This window comes from Oenanthe melanoleuca, chromosome 12, assembly GCF_029582105.1.
Source record: "Oenanthe melanoleuca isolate GR-GAL-2019-014 chromosome 12, OMel1.0, whole genome shotgun sequence".
Taxonomy (NCBI): domain Eukaryota; kingdom Metazoa; phylum Chordata; class Aves; order Passeriformes; family Muscicapidae; genus Oenanthe; species Oenanthe melanoleuca.
This window is the reverse complement of record NC_079346.1, coordinates 1,664,955-1,682,229: the sequence shown is the minus strand read 5'-3', so window position 1 is coordinate 1,682,229 and position 17,275 is coordinate 1,664,955. Positions and strand designations below refer to the sequence as shown.

At 44.3% G+C, this 17,275-nt stretch overlaps 1 protein-coding gene across 3 annotated transcripts in view; it reads left to right on the top strand.

Moving 5' to 3' along the window:
- Positions 1–17,275, top strand: part of LOC130258400 (contactin-4) — a 259,140-nt gene that overhangs the window by 193,672 nt on the left and 48,193 nt on the right. For all 3 annotated transcript variants that reach the window (XM_056501727.1, XM_056501725.1, XM_056501726.1), the window contains 4 exons: positions 2,168–2,270; positions 2,869–3,053; positions 12,491–12,627; positions 15,025–15,154. In XM_056501727.1, the coding sequence (XP_056357702.1) occupies positions 2,168–2,270; positions 2,869–3,053; positions 12,491–12,627; positions 15,025–15,154 (555 nt within the window). The remainder of the gene's footprint in view (positions 1–2,167; positions 2,271–2,868; positions 3,054–12,490; positions 12,628–15,024; positions 15,155–17,275) is intronic.

Below are 17,275 nucleotides of genomic sequence, written 5' to 3'. Positions count from 1 at the left end.
CCTGAATTCCTGAATTTCATCCCAAAGAACGTTTTTAAGCCTTGAAATTGGAAGAAAGATACAGAAGGCTCTGGAATGCCAACACATGGAGCATCTGATGTGCTGTGACCTGGGAGTGCTCTCCAAGCCACAGCCCAGGGGCTGGTTCAGTTCTTCATTTCCTCCTCCATCCCTGCCACCTGCACAGATGTTCAATCACCCAGGAACAGCAGGGAAAATGAGGATTTTCTGCACGGAAATGCTCTTGGATTCAGGATGGAAATGTCTCAGCTGCTCTGGTGTTGCTCCAGTAAAGAGGAGACAGCAGGACTCACTTGATGCCTGTACATATTTATGGGGATAGGCAGGGTGTCCTTGAGCAGGAGCCTTGGGATTTCTCCAGGTACAAATCCTGATTTCTCCAGGTACAAATCCCGATTTTCCAGTGGCTGGAGGGCTGTGAGGGCTGAGGATGGTGGTGGCTGGAGCTGCTGTCCCAGGGAACCATTCCCACCCCCCTGGGATTTCAGCTCTCCACACCCAGCCCAAGGCAAAGAAATGGGAATAAATAAAAAGGGAGTGAAGAGAACAGGGAAAAGATCTCCATAAGTTACATCAGCTGATGGGGAGACCACAGGGCACTTCTTGCCTTGATTAAAGCTCACCCAGTAAATATTTAGCACAGATTTTGGAGAAATTTCAGCGAGATTGCAAAGATTTGGCAGGTCCTATTTGGGAAAACAGGATTTTGAGCTTTTGGAGGGTGCAGTGTTGACATGCAGGGGCCAATGAGTGATGTGCCACATAATTCTTATTTGGTTTGTAAATGCTGGAATATCACCACAGAATCACAGATCTCCTGTTTCATGGGCTGGGCAGGACATGAATATGGGAAGAGTATCCATATTTTTAATAAATGCATTTAATTTTGACAACTGAGGCTGTGCAGCCACTACTATAATTTATTATAAATGTATAGGATTATATATATAATTATATATTATATAATGTATAATGTATATTAGATATTAGATCTTTTATATTAGATATTTTCTATTTTATATTATATATTATTTAATAGACAATAGATAAAAGACAATATATTTATACTATATTTTATATGTTATAAATAATTTTAATATATAATACATTATCTATCTATAATCTATATTATATTTTATAATATATTATAAATATTTATAAATATAATTATAAATAATTTATTGTAAATTAATGTGTTGGAAGAAAGGTGACATAACCTGCTGTTGGCTCAGAACAGAGAACATTCAGGTGAGCAAGCAGAGGCAGATGTGATGTAAGCCTCACACTGAGCTTTTCCAGCTTCATCACTGGAAAATTCAAGGAAAAACCAGGATTTTCTTGCATCCAGTGTGAAAAACAAGAGCAGTCAGCAATCACAGACCAGCATGGGCAGCTCTGGTGTGCCCCAGTGTCCCTGCAGGCTCATTTCTGTATTTTTGGGATTCCCCAGGGCTGAGCCAGCTCCTCTCCTCCCAGGATGTGCTGCACTGCTGAGGTTTGAGCTGCAACCATCAATTAGCTGATAATCACTGTTGGTGGGATTCTGTGTGCTGGGTTTAGGACAGTGCAGTGGCTGGAAATGGAGCCATTTGTCAGGGGTATAATGGCCTTTTTATGTGCACAAATTTTTAAACACAATTTCATAAAGAGGCTGCCACGCTCCGTGATTTACTGGGGCAGTAAAAAATAAAGAAATTACCCGAGGAGTAGATGATCTCTGTGCATTGAAATCCTGGAAGTGAATGGAAATATCTCTGTTAACACCAGGGGTTTTAAAAGTTTTTTTCCTAATGGCTGTTTGCTCCCTGTTTCATTTCTAGAAGATGCTGAACCTCCCTGATTATTGCTCCCCTTATTTTCACAAGTTACCTGCAAAAACCCTGCATATTCAAAAGCAGAAAGGAACAGAGCCATGAAGAGTTTTTAATCTTTGGCAGATGGTGTGGAGAGTTGGTTCAGCTTCTCCTCTGGCAGTAAATGGGAGAAGAGCCCACACTCCAGGGCTGTTAGGAACAGGCCATGTTTAAAATGAATGGATTAATTGGGCAAGTAATGATGTATAGAAGAGCTCTGTGCTAGCACGGGAACACTTGTGAATTTACTGCTGAAATTCAACCAAGCCTTAGCATCTCCTTTATGTTCCCAGGGGTGATGGGAGAGTATGAGCCCAAAATAGAAGTGCAGTTCCCAGAAACAGTTCCATCTGCAAAAGGAACCACGGTGAAACTGGAGTGCTTTGCCTTGGGCAAGTAAGTTTGGATCCATTATTATTGTTAATTACTGTTCCTGCAGCTTCTCACGTTTTTGTGCTGGATTTGTGCAGTTTGCAGCAGTTCCTAATGACCCACCTCCCCCAGCTGCAGTGTTGTGGCCAGGTCTTGTGGCAGCCACAGGGCTTGGGGACTCTTGTTGCTGGAGTAAACACTGGCAACACTTCCAAAATTTGGGACTGGTAGGGAAAACCATCACAAAATGGGTGGTTTGGGTTGGAAGGGACCTCAAATCCCACCCAGTGCCATGGCAGGAACCTTCCACCATCCCAGGCTGCTCCAGCCCCAGTGTCCAACCCGGCCTTGGACACTTTCAGAGCAGCCACAGCTGCTCTGGCCAAGCCCTGCCAGGGCCTCCCACCCTAAAATGGATGTGTTTGTACAGCAGAACCCCAAAGGGTCAAACCAGCACTTTAATAATAAAACATCTCCTGCTTGTACGCCGTGATAAATGTATTTATATTTATGTTACACATAACCCACCCACAACAGAGACCCTGTGCAGGCAGTGCCAGGCTGTCCCACCGGGCAGGCTGCCCAGGGCTCTGCAGTCTCACCTGGCTCTGTTCCCCCCCAGCCCAGTGCCCAGCATCAGCTGGAGGAGGGCGGACGGGCAGCAGCTGCCGCGGAAGGCGCGGCGCCTCCGCTCCAGCGGCCTCCTGGAGATCCCCAACTTCCAGCAGGAGGATGCCGGCCCCTACGAGTGCGTGGCTGAAAATGTGAGAGGGAGGAACGTGGCACGAGGGCAGCTGACCTTTTATGGTGAGTTTTGTGGCTTTATGCAGTGCAGTCTGCGGTCAGTGTTTCTGTGAGGACGGGATTTTGCGAGGATGTTGCTGAAATTGCTTTCCTTTTCAAATGGCACGTCTCGAGAAGGGTGGAATTGGAAATAAAACTGGATGGTGCATATTAATTGAGAATCAGAGCAGCTGGAGTAAAACACATCCCCAGAAGGACATTGGAATGGAAGTGTGCTGGAAATGCTTGGAAAGGGGTTTTTGCCTTCTGGTGGCTGGGAGGGCAAGGCAGGAAATCTGAGGGAGATGGCACACCTCAAGAAGGGTGGAATTGGAAATAAAACCTGGCTGGATGGTGCATATTAATTGAGAATCAGAGCAGCTGGAATAAAACACATCTCCAGAAGGACATTGGCTGGAAACGTGCTGGAAATGCTTGGAAAGGGTTTTTTGCCTTCTGGTGGCTGGGAGGGCAAGGCAGGAAATCTGGGCGAGCATCCTGGTGGTACAGCTTGGGATTTATGATGTATGGGCTGCCCCAGCTTTCCTGGGTAAATGCTAATTGCTCATAACCAATTAAGAACTGCTTTCAAAAGAATCCCTGATTGAACAACAAAGAGAGCTGGTATTTAACCCTGCCAGGGCAAAGCCCTCTCCCCTCAGAGGATTTCTGCACCTGCCCTTCCCTCAATGAAACCCTCACTGAAACCAGAATCCTTGAGCCAGGCACTGTCAAATATCAAATTGCAGCTTCCTGGGCTGCTCTGTTAAATAGAAGATGCATTAATCCCTCTGATCCTGGTGCTCATCCCCAAATTGCTGCTGGGAGCAGCCCCAGGAAGCAAACTCAAGGTTTTACCTGTGTGGGGCTGAGTGGGGGCTGCAGGGAGGGGATTTAGGGGCTGGGTTTGGTACCCAGGCTTGTTTGAGATGTTTTGGAAAGCAGAAGCTGCAGGTTCCACCCTCCAAAGGTGTGCAGAGACCTCCATGGCATAAAAAAAAAATCCTGTTTTTGTTGCTGCCCTCTTCCCACCCCATGTTGTTGTTCTTTATAGAAAATATGGACAAAATTTCAGAGTTTTCTCCCCCAAATGCTCCTGAGGGTCCCGCTCCTGTCAGCAGGGAAGGTTGGGTTGAACTCCAGAGATGAGGAGAATGGTTTTTGATTTATAATAATTTTGCCACAGAAAAAGAGTTTGGGAACTAACCCTTCTGGCAAAACTGGATTGCATTTGGTGGGTAATGTAACTTAAAAAAAAAAAAAAGTAGGGATGTTTTCAAAATGAAAATATTTCTGAAAGACATTTCATTTCTAAATCAGAACTTTGGGGGCTTCCATTTCAAATGAACATTTCTCCTTTTAAAACTGAGGGAAGTATAAAATGAGAAAACATTAAAAAGGAGTGAAAGAGCAAGAACAAAGTGAAATCTTTCCTGTTAAGGGAAGAACCAGGGTTGATGCAAATGGGTTTTAATTTTTTTAATTAGATAATTTAAAGATTCCTTTTTCTGTGCTGTGTGTTTCTCCTGATTTTTCCCATGTGGGGAGTAAATTAAAAACTCATCAGTTGTACTGGTTTTTTTTTTGCTCTACCCACAGCCAAAGCTGCCTTCCTTGGAAAGCAGCAAGTGGAGCTTTGGAACACTCCCACCATGGCATATATTGAGTTATAATCTCATTGCTGTAATGAATTTACTGCTCTGGATCCTACACAAAAGCTGCCACTGTGGCTCGTGCTGCTTTTCACACCCATGGTGGCATTTCAGCAGAGAAACTCGAGGTTTTCTGGGAAGAGGAGTGTCCTGCTCTCAGTCTGTCTGCTGGGAAGTTTTTCCATCTCTTCCCTGGGAGTGGAGGAATTCCCAGCCAGACACCTCCCCTGCTGCAGGTTTTAAAGATAATTCACTAAAATATCATCCTTGTTGTCCTCAGGATGGTGGTTTTCCAGGGAACTAGCTGGTTTTTTAGGGTAACTTGTGTTTTGCAGCCAGTACTGAAAATAGATCTCTTAAAAAAGAAACAACTTGCATTCTGTACTCTGGGTCTGGAGTTTTGCCTGACAGCAAAATTTTTTAGGGGAAGGTAACTTCTTGTAAACTTTTATACAAATAGCTGGGGAAAAGAACATAGTTTTTCTTAATAATTGGGTTTTTTTTTAAAGCTGAGAAGAGTTATTTCACTGTTGAAATACATCTGTAATGGTGGCAGAGCTTTCAAGGTGCTTTTGGAAGGTCAAGGCTGGTCAAAGTCAAGGGAAACGCTCTGGAGGTGCTGAAAGGTTCTGGCTTGGATGGATTTGAGGAAGAAATTTTTTATCATCAGGGTGGGCAGCCCTGGCACAGGTGCCCAGATTTGCTGTGGCTGCCCCTGGATCCCTGGAATTGTCCAAGGCCAGCTGGACCCTGGGGCTGGAGCAGCTGGGACAGTGGAAGTGTCCCTGCCATGGCAGGGGTGGGATGGGTGGGATTTAAGGTCCTTGCAGCCCAAAGCAGGAAGGTTCAGGGTGAGCTGGGTTATCAGAGGTGCTCTGCAGGTCACAGTGAGGCTCTAACAGCATCTCCCCTTTAAACCCAGCTATCAGCCTCTGTGCATGGCATAAAATAAGAGAAGAGAAGAGAAGAGAAAGAAATTCAGATTAGCCTACTGACTGTAGATAACCCAGCCCTGTCAGCTTCTCTGTGCTGCTGGAGGCTGTCAGGGCAGGCTGGCTTCTGCTGTGTTCCACTCTTGTATCAGTGTTTGTTTTCTCCTCCTTTGGCATATCAGTGACACTGGAGTTGTTTGACATCCTCGTTGCAGCAGAAGAGGTTAATTAAACGTGCAGGGCCCATTCTTGGTGCATTCTCTGAGCACCAGGCTGTGTTTCACTGCTCTCCACAAACATTTGTTCCAGGGCTGAGTCCCCCTTGATGGATCGACCTTCCCATGGAAACATGCTCCTGCTAATGCAATTACAGCTCTTACTTCTGTTTCCTTGGCTGATGGAACTCTCAATGACACATTTCCTTGCTGAATCTTTTGTTCTCCCTGCTGTCCCTGCCTCAGGTTAATTCCTGGCAAAGGCACCAGGTGGGATTCTTGGGGTTATCCATGCAGGGCCAGCAGTTGCATTTGATCCTCGTGGGTTTCCTCCAGCTCAGGGTATTCCCTGATCCTGATTTATCATTTCTGTCTGCACAGCTTCTTCTTTTCCAGCTTTTAGCAATTCTAACTGCTGGTGCTGCCTGGCACTTGCTCCCTGTGCCAGCTGAATCCTGAGTGTTCTCAGGACCAGTGCTCTCCCAGTCCCTCCAGTTTCTCCAGTTCCTCCCTGCAGTGAGGCCCCTCCACCCCCTCAGCTGTGTGTTTTGGGATGCACTCCCATTGACCTGATTGTATTTTTAATCTGGCTGCTCATAAATTTTCCATTTGCTAACCCTCCGCAGGGCTAAGATTTATATCCTGAGCAAACAGCAATGCCAACAATTATTTTCTTTCCTGGCAGAAGTACAGTAAACAGATTACCTTAACCAGCTAATTTAAAAAGAAATTGCCTTTTTGTTCATAAAACCAGCATCAAGGAGATGCTTATTTATTATTGATGTTTAATTCATTGTAAGTTTAGATGCTGTTTCAGCCCAATCTTCTTTTGTTGATGTTGGTGACCCCAAGGCTGCTCATCCCTTGGGCTCTGCTTCCCTGTATTGACTCTGATGAGTCAATGCAACATCTTGAGATCCCCCTTCCCAACAAAATACTTAGCCTGGATAACAGAAAACATGAAAACCATCTGCTGGTTGAGGTGATCTAAATATAAATGTGCTCAGTGGGGCTGGGAGTGGCAGCACTGGGGAGGGCTGAGGAGCTGCACCACCACTGGGGATGTTTGTTTGCCAGGATTTGGACACAAAACATGGATTTTGTCCCTGGCTTTCCAGTCAGATCCACCTGGGAAATGTCCCAGCTCAGTCTGAGCCAGCAGGGATGCAGGTGCTGGCTCAGCATCACCTGTGCTGCTCCAGCATCTCCCATCCTCTCCTGCTCTGGCAAGCCAAGGAGAGGAGAAAATTGCAGCTCAAATGTTTTCCAGAAGTGTCAGCACAGCAGCATCTGCATCAGCAGACAGACAGACTTCACTGTCACTAATTACAGCCCTGTGCAGCATTTCCTGAGATATTCAGCAGAACCCATTTAATTGCCTGGGCCCCTTCTCAAATCCAAGTCCCACCAGGAATTTGTGAGGCTCCTTAATTTTGGCAGTGAAAAGAGTTCCCCTTTCATCAGCTGGCCTGTGTTTTGTTTGGGCAAAAGCCACTTTATGCCACTCTGTAAAACAGCCTCAGGTGTAAATCAGATTATGTTCCTCATTATGGCCAGAGGTGAAAAAGGAAATTTGTACAGGTGAAAATCAGGCAGTTTTATATCTGCTCAGTTTAGGTCCCCAATTTGAATAAAGTGAGTTTCTGGACTGATAAAAATACAAGAAAATTCCTGTAAATAGGGCAAGTATGTTATTGCATTATTACTATATTATTATTATTTATCTTTTATATCACTCACTAGAAAACCCTGTTTTCACCTTTTAAACAGGTAAAAGTTAGAACAGGGAGGAATAACTCTGAGATTTGAATTCTTTGCTGCCCAGGGGAAGTCTTGCACCCAGAACAACTTCCTGCACAGAGCACAGACGTGTTCTCATCAGCTTTTCCTTTTCAAGGCACTGCTGGAACCCTGCCTACAGAGAAATCCAATTTTTGCAGATTCAGAACTAGTCCCATATTATTATCATTGTTGCTTGGAGAAACATCTCTCCAGCAGGAGAAGCAAAAATACAAATAGGGTGAAACACAAATAGAAATGAAATGTGAAGGCTTCTCACAGAACACCCCACACTTCCCTGACACCCCTGAGCAGCTGCAGTTCAGTGGCAGCATGAAAAATAAATAATAATAAATAATAAATAATAAATAATAAATAATAAATAATAAATAATAAATAATAAATAATAAATAATAAATAATAATAAATAATAAACCCATGAGGATGGGTCCCTGTGGATGTGCCTGAAACACCCACAAAAACAGAAGAAAATCCTGTGATGGTGCAGAACAGCTCATGGAACAGGAGGTAAAGGAGAGGGAAGGGACAATTGAAGTGTTTTCACCAACTCCTCCAGATTTCCCTGTTTCTTTTCTCTGGTGTTTAATATTTGGGTGCCAAGCAGAGCTCCCAGGTCAGCCTTGCAGAGTTTCCAAAGACTCAGCCAGATGGAGATCCTTTGGGTGCAAGGCTCCAGCAGTTGCCTTTGGTGCAGGATTTGCACACCTTTAGGTTGTATGGGTTTCAAACAGTCCTGAGTTGGCAGCAGAGGTCGGGAGGAAGGAAAGGAGAGAGGAAAAGTGGTAACTTGAGGTCTGGTTTCACACCCTGTGATCTCTGGGAAGGAAACAAATCAGGATCTGAGGGGCAGGATGATGTGTGTATTTATCTCACAGGCCTTACACACTGGCTGCACTCTTTATTTCCACTTACTCATCTTTTTTTCCCATCTGGTTGTCTTTTTTTTTTTTCTTTTTTTTTTTTTACTCCTTGCACTTGGCTTTCTTTAGGTCTTTAGACTGCTCTGATCCTGGGCTCAGTCTCACTCTCCTTAGAACAGAGATGGTAATGGACAAGTCATTCAGCCTTTCATCTGCCATTAATGATGAATTACACAGCCTGCACCAGGTCATCAGCTGCTAGAAATTGGCTTAGGAACACTGAAATCAATACACACCAGCTGAGAATTGGATTCTGGATATGTATTAGCACCTCATTTGCTTGAGTCTTTTTGGTTGTTTTGAACTCACAGATGACTGCAGAGTCCTACAGGTTTATTTCTCATATTTCTCCCTCTCTTATGGGGGTTTGTTACTCATTTCTGAGGTGATGCATCATCACCTGCCACGTCATTTCATTTTCAAATATCTTTTAGGACATGATTTCCAGTTCCTATTTTTGCCTTTTAAATTATTACAGTGAAGGACAGGCTGCCCTTGGACTTTTTTGTCTTAGAGAAGTAAGAATATATTTGGGCATATTTTCCTATTTTTAATAGGAATATTATATTTTTCCTGGTTTTAACTGTCCCACTTTGTGTTGGTGAAGACTGAAAGGTGATCAAAGGTAAACAGTTTTTTTTCTCACTGTTTCCATCACTTTTCTTCTGTCCCCCTGAGTCCAAACTCCAGACAGCTCTCATCTCCTAGGAGGGGGAGATTTTCCTTTAAAGCAATCCTTATGTAAGAGTTGTGCTTATATCTCTAAGCTTTTTCTTTCACTTTATAGATTTAGCATATGAATTTTTGCTTGCAACTCAGATGAATTCTTAATCAGCTTCCAGATTTTTCCTCCAGGATGTTTCCAAGGCCAGTACTCTCTTAAGTACTCAAAGCAGGGCCAAAATATTGTCTGTAAAATAATTTGTCTTTATTCAGCACTGCTGAAACGATCCAAAGGACTTTTTTCTACCCCAGTCACAAATTAAATCTTGTCATTACCTCCAAGAACGTCACTATACCAGGAAATGTTGCAGAGAGGAGCTGGTTTCCTCCCCTTATTTGAATTATTTTAATTATCATGCCTGAAATCTCGTGTCGTGTTCCCTCGGTCTGATCCCCAGTGGGCTCCTGTCAAATTCCATTAGGTTGTGGCCACTCTCCTTTGGTGGCTCACACATATTTGCAGCGTGAGCCAGCCCCTGAGCATTCCCCAAGATGAAGCCAAGAGCTTTTCTCTGCACTGAACTGTTGAGAGGAGAGCTTGACCTAATTAGAAAAAGCTCCCAAAGAGCAGCAGAGAACGAACTCCTGCCAAGCAAACGACTCACAGCTTCTCACTCAGATCAGTTTTTGACCTGTGCTGCTCCTTCTGGAGTTCTCTGCACCATAAATGGCTTTGGGATTGAAAATTTGGGCATGAAAACTGGAGGGGGTTAGGGTGGGGTGTGGCTCGTGGGTGCTGCACCAAAGGGTGATGTGAATTTGGGGGTGGCAGCTTCCAGCACATTTCCATCTCTGCACTCAGGGCAGGAGTTGGGATGAGCAACCCACAAACCACCCCAAAAAATGCCTTTTGGAGAGAAATTCTCTTACTTGGGGAAAATTATTTCCTTTATTTGGGGAGTCTGGATGAAATGAGGATGAATTCTGAATTTTCTGTGCTCCTCTCCACAGGAGTTATCTTTGTTTTTCCACAGCACACACTTAGGTTATAGAGCACTGCTCACCATTCATGGCTTTTCTTGATTTGCAGATTAATTCCAGTTGTTTTGTCTGGGTTTGCTTTTTTTTTTTTTTTTTTTTTAAGTTTTGTTTTCATGTGGGAAATCTGTAAAACAGCGCAGCAAAAATAAAAAAAAAAAGGCAAATGGATGTGTGTGGGTTTTATAGAGCTCCTTTCATGGCATCGTAAAATTCCCTTCAAAATGATGAGCTGGATGCTGTTAGAATAGTAAATATGTAAATTCATGAGTAATTTGCAAATGTCCTTGAGCCACTGAACCCGTTGCAATTGCTCAGCTCGATGGAATTGTTCAAGTTCTTACTCCAGATGACAGAACTGACTTTCATCTTCCTACATTTAAAGGTTTTTCCCTTTCCTCTCTCTTTAGATACAGACAATAAACAAGCTTAAAATATTACAGGGGCAGGAGGGGCAGCCAGAGAAATAAACACCACTCACTTCTGCTTTTACTTCTGCATTTCCACAATGCTCAGTTCACCTTTTGTTGTGGTTTTTGGGATTTTGGTTTTTTTTTTTGGAAGTCCCTTGGAGCTGAGGTGCTGTGGAAAATTCTCCCATCTCTGCTTTGTAGGCACGTTCAGGGTGCCAGGGGTGGGGTTAAACACAACCTGAGCTCTCTGAATTTGTATTTCCAGCATCCCATCATCACAGCCATACCCCTGTTTGGGTATAATCATCCCAATTTGCCATTTTCCTGGGGTATTTTAAAATTTATCCTTTTTAGCCCATCTCTAGCCCCCTGTCCCTCTCCAAAGGAGATGTGTAAAGTTGTTACCTGGCTTTGAGGAATCTTAATTTTTACTTTAATCTGATTACAGAAGGAAAAGTATGAATCAGGTACTTGGAGACCTCTGCTGGTAATACCATCCTGCTGAGGCAGATGCTCTTATGTCAAAACAGGGCAAATGCCCATGAAAAAATCAGAAATTTGTTGTTTAATGGGACTTTCTGAAAAGTATTATAGACATAATATATTAATATACTGTTAATAATAAGATCTTAAATAGATAGTATTGTATATTACAGCTATATCTGGACAAAAGGTGACTTTAAAAAGTTTGAGGTTTTGTGTGGTCTTCAAAACCACGTGGTAATTTTAGTGGAATTTGGTGGAATCTGGCTCAACTTAAACTCTATTAAAAAATAAAAAGAACAAACTGATAAAATTATGTGAAACACAGTTAAAAATACAATCTCACAAGTGGCTGAAAACTGCCAGTGCTCGTTTTCACCAAATTCTACCAAAATCTGTCTCCAGTATCTGCTTGTGGCCTTCCCAGGTTTATTGAGTGTCGTTAATACAATTATTGGTCCAAAGGTTTTTCATTTCTGTGGCAAGACATGGAGATCTGGCCACAGTGAAGACAAGACTGAGAGCCTATAACCATGCAGAGTTACTGGAATATCCTCAATTTCAGTGCAGAATTAGTTCTAAATTACAAGTTTTGAAGTCAGGACCTAAATTTTATTTTAAATAAACAAGTTATAGAGACCCTGAGGAATAAAATCTCTATTTGAAGGACCAGGTGTGTAACTACAGCTTTGTTTTTCTAGGATGAGCAGGATCTCTGAAACCACTCTTTTTCTTTAGGGGTTTTTACTAAAAAAAAAAAAAAATAAAAGCAGTTTCTGATCTTGCCTGTGCCACCTCCAGAAAGCAGCACTGGGCTCAAGGAAGAACAGCAACCTTTAGCAGTGCTCATGATGCCTTTTTGTGGCTACCTGAAAACAGAGGCCAGACAGAATTAAGGGAATAAAAAGCTGTTATATCTTTGGAAGGGCCTTCAGGTACAATGGTAAATGGGTGATGGGTGATGGGTTTTCACACTTTTATAAGTTTGGTCCATTTGTATTTTGGGGTTAATCTCCCAATTACAGCTGCAGCTAATGAAGTCATTTACCCCAAGTTTGCTCCCCCAGCTCACTGCTGTTCCCATCTCTGGGCCTGAGGCAGTGAGGTGTCCTTGATTCCAGCCTGGAGAGGAATTGCTGTGTCTGCCCAGAATGGGAGAGCAGCAGCCAGCACTGAATATGGAGTTTGGGGTTACACACTAAAGAACTGCAGGATTATAAATACATGAAAATATAAAAGCTGAAACGCTGAGGTGATCCAGTGCAGCCTGTGCAGGTTCTGAGGGCAGGAAGGGCCTTTGGCAGCACAGAGCAGCCTGTCCCCAGCTCCCTGCCTTGCCTTGCAGCCCAGCCCAGCTGGACCCAGCGCATCGGGGACGTGCGCGCGGCCCTGGAGGAGCGCGTGGCCTGGGAGTGCCGCGCCAGCGGCCGCCCCAAGCCCTCCTACCGCTGGCTCAAGGATGGGGAGCCCCTGCTGCCACAGGTAGGCACTGCTGGAGCCCCTGGGGCAGCACCTGGGGCTCTGCCTGGCCCTGGCTGGGTGTGCTGGTCTGGGGGTGGCGAGGGCGGAGGCGCTGCGGAATCGCGGTTTGGGTTGGAAGGACCTTCAAGGTCATCGTGGGCAACAGGGGTGGGAGGTTATTGCACCACTTCATCACTGGTTTGTCTGGAGTCTCTTCTGCCTCCACTCAGAGCCAGGATTAAAAAATACACGAATGAAAACTGATTTCTCATGTTCAGGGTTGGTTGTTTAGTAAATCTTATCTAAGGCACAGAAAGTTCAGCAGCACCTCCAGCCACCAGCTAACAGCAAGCACAGTGGAGATGAATTCAGCTGCTACAAGGTCCCTTAAACAGTCCAATAGAGAATTAGCACCTATATTGTTTATTCTTTTAACCCAATTATGCTTTTTATTTATTCTTTTAACCCAGTAACTAAATTCCCATGACTCTCAGTGTGACACTGACTGACCAACAGAAACTACTGCCTGAAACCACGAAGAAGAAGGAAATGAACACCCAAAGAGACACCACCCAAAATCCTCCATCTTGTCCCATACACATCACTATATTATAAAAATCTCAAATTTAAAACCCTTCACCATGTGAAATCACACACTTGTATTTCACTACATACCCATGATTTTAACTCCATCACTCAAATTTGGAAGCTTCTCCAAGGCCTCAGGTCAAAAGCAGTGTTCTGCAGGGGTCAGTGCCAGAAAGCACAGAAAGCTCAAAATCCCAGATTTCTGGGTTCTAACAATTTTATTCCAACCTGTGCCACCTTCCACCATCCCAGACTGCTCCAAGCCTTGTCCAGCCTGGCCTTGGACATTTCCAGGGATCCACAGCTGCTCTGGGCACCCCACCCTCACAGAAAATCCCCTGTTCCTTCCTGTGCCTCCCTTCAGCTCCAGGAGCTGCTCCCAGGGACCCACCACAGCTCTGCACTCAGAGCTCCTCATCCCAAAATGAGGGATCCATGGTGCAAACCTAAGGCTGGAAAGAAGAAGGAATGGCTGAATGGGGTTTTGGAATCTGTCACCAGAGAATGATCACCCCAAAGTAATTATTTCAATTTATGATGTTTAGGTGAACTTCAAGTGATAATGAAACCTGCTGGTGTTTCATGGTGTTCCCACTCCTCCTGCTGAGCCGTGTCCCTGAGCAGGAGCTGTGGAATTACACCCCTCCCATCAGCACATCTGCCCAGCCTCTCCTGGAGGGTCATCACCCAGCCCATGATCCCACCTTGTCCCCACAAACTCAGCCAAGTCACCAGAGCTCTGTCTCACAGGAGCCAGCACTTTTTCCCCTTCACTTACTGTGAAAGGACATGGCAGCCCCAATTTGATCAAACCCTGATAAAAATTGCACAAACATTAAATTTCTGCCCTGAGGCCAAGGAGAAAACCAATAGCTCTTTATTTTAGAATTTTTTTTTTTTTTTTCTTAAATGTCAGACTCCTGGGGAGGGAGGGAACACTTTGCTGTATTTATTAGAATTGATAACTTGAGCTCCATATCCTCAGGCTGACAAATGACAGCCTGGTCTTTCACTCCACAGACTAATTCTGGTTGCTTCACGCTGGTCGCTGGCAGATGGTCTTGTTCTTCAATCACATTAGTGGCTGATATGAAGTAAAGCATCATTAAATTATTAGCATTTGCATTGTTTTCAGTAAACTGCAGAAGATGCTAAGTGTTTCTGTCTGTGCTGGCTGAGATGGCAACCAGCCTGCATTGCCATGGACACCCAAAATGGCCTCAAGCTGTGCCAGGGGAGGGTCAGCTTGGACATCAGGAGGAATTTCTCCATGGAAAGGGTGAATTTCTCCATTGGAGCTGCCCAGGGAGGTGTGGTGTCCCCATCCCTGGAGGTGTCCAAGAAACACCTGTATGTGCTATAGTTCAGTTGCTATGGTGGTGTTTGGGCAAAGGTTGGACACTAATCCTGGAGGTCCTTTCCAACCCTAATGACTCTGTGATTCCATGGAAATGTCACTGTTTAAAATGGTTCTGAGGATGGGGTGGCTGTGATGTGCCACTCTGGGACAGAAGTGCATTTCTTTCTTCAAGCTTATCTCCTTGAAAGGGATATTAATCTAAGTGCTTTGGGTATTAAATCAATGAGGGGTCAAGGGAAAGCCCTCTAATTTAAATTGCATTTACCAGCTCCCATATTTTTTTACCATTTAGTCTCTAGCCTGACATAAATCTGGCTGGCAGACAGATAAACTGGAGCATGCAAACCCCTCCCGTTGCCAAAACTTCGCTTTGTGCCCCTCGCCGTACAACACAGCGCGACATCCTCGGGGGGGTGTGCTGTGAGGAGGTGCTTGCTGGCTCATTTTGGGGTGTGTGTGCTGTTCCCCAGGGCAGGGTGCAGCTGGAGCAGGGCTCCCTCACCATTGCCAACGTCAGCCTGTCGGACGCGGGGATGTACCAGTGCGTGGCCGAGAACCGGCACGGCGCCATCCTGGCCAGCGCGGAGCTCAGCGTGGTCGGTGAGTGACCCACTGCACCCAGCCCTGCAGCAGCCCTGGGGCTCTGCCACTGCACCTGGGCTGTGTCCCAGTCTGTGCTGCCTTCCTCAGAGCCAGGACTGGCAAATGCACAAAGGAAAGGGATTTTCTCCTGTTCGGGCTTATCTAAAGTACAGAGAGTTCAGCAGCACTTCCAGCCACCTCTAGAAGCAAAGATCCAGCTGAACAGTCCAATAGAGAATTAACACCTCTATTATTTATCCTTTTAACCCAATAACTAAATTCCCATGACCCTCAGTGTGACACTAACTGACCTAGAAACTACTGCTTGAAACCATGAAGGAAGATGAGCACCCAAAGAGACACCACCCAAAATCCTCCATCTTACCTCATACCTATCACTATATTATAAAAACCTCAAATTAAAAACCCTTCACCATGTGAAATCACACACCTCTATTTAGTTGCACACTCATGATTTTAACACCATCACTCAAATTTGGAATCCTTCTCCAAGGCCTCAGGTCCAAAGCAGTGTTCTGCAGGGGTCAGTGCCCGAAAGCACAGAAAGCTCAAAAACCCAGATTTTGGGATCCAACACAAAACCTCAGCAAACTGCCCATCTGCAGCATTTGAAGCAGAAGGGGATCTTTGAGGATTTGCTTTTAAGGAAACTGTGAAAGGAAAACTTGAGGCAGTGGAGAGCAGAGAGCAGATGGTTTTTACTTCATCCCATATTTATCCCCATATTCCTCCAGGAGCTGGCAGGTGCATCCACCCTCCTGCAGGTTAAAGCTGTTTATGGAGAAACCTGAACATTTCCATTCAGACATCCAGGAGCATCAGTGCCCAGTCCTGGGCAGAGGTGACTCTGCTCATGGTGACAAAGCTCCTGGCTGGAGGGACCCTTCAGCAAGCCAACAGCAGCCAGAATGCTCCAGAGAAAAACATCTTCTACCCCAGTGCTGTGCACTGCTGCCCTGCTCCTCCCAGATAAAACCAGGAGAAGCTCATGTGAAACCAAGTGGGGAAATGCCTGAGGGCAGGGAGCAGCAATTACAGAGCCAGGATCTTCTCAGAAGTGCCAGTGCTGGGACAGGAGGTGATGACCACAAACTGAAACCCTGGAAATTCCACTTAAAATAAGAAAAACTTATTTTTTAACCTATTTTAATATTATATTATTATATTGTTTATATGTTAAATATTTTTATAATTTAAATATTTTTATAATTTAAATATTTTTATATTTTAAATATTTTTATATTTTGAATATTTTTATATTTTAAATATTTTTATATTTTGAGGTTGGTTTGACACTAGAACAAATTGTTCAGAGATATTGTGGCATCCCTGTCCTTGGAGATATTCAACATCCAAATGGTCACAGCCCTGGGCAACCTCCTGAAGCTGCTCCTGGTTGAGCAGGGCTGGGGTGGGACCATTCCAGTAGCAGATTCACTGATTTATCCCAAAAAATGAAGCATGAGGTTTTTACAGCTATGGGATTTTCAATTATTGGTCATTTTTTATCATCAGTAATAGATGCCTGCATAGAAAAAAAAAAAAAAAAAGTCATTTGAAGGATTGTCTGTGTTGCTGTTGGAGAAAGGTAAGATAATGCTCAATAAATTAGACTTCACAATGCTGAGATTTATTGGACATGAAAGAAATCGAAATAAACCCACTGATGCTTTTCTTGTCTATTTAAAACTTGGTAGAAATGGACCTTTGGGAAGAAGGGAGATGTTTCCAGAGGAGAGAGGTTTAATCCTGGGTGCTGGGGCCTCCCAGGGTGTCCCTGTGCCCAGCAGCTCCTTGTGTCCACAGAAAATAAATAAATAAATTAATTAATTATAAAAAAAAATATATATATATATTTTGAAATCAGGTCAGAAAAACCTGTCAGGAAATATTTATTTGGCCAGCTCCTCACTTGGGTTCTGCAGCTCTGTGTCTGGAAAAGCACCCAAATGGTGTCCTGCAGGAAAATTGCTGTGCATCTGTGATTTAACTTGGCACCTGCTGAAAGGAAAGCAGCAGGTCTGCCTTTTCACTGGAGTTTCAAAGCAAGGCAACATTCTGAGCCCTCCCTGGGAAATCTGAGCTTTTAACCAGATCTGAGTGTTAAAATGGTTCTTT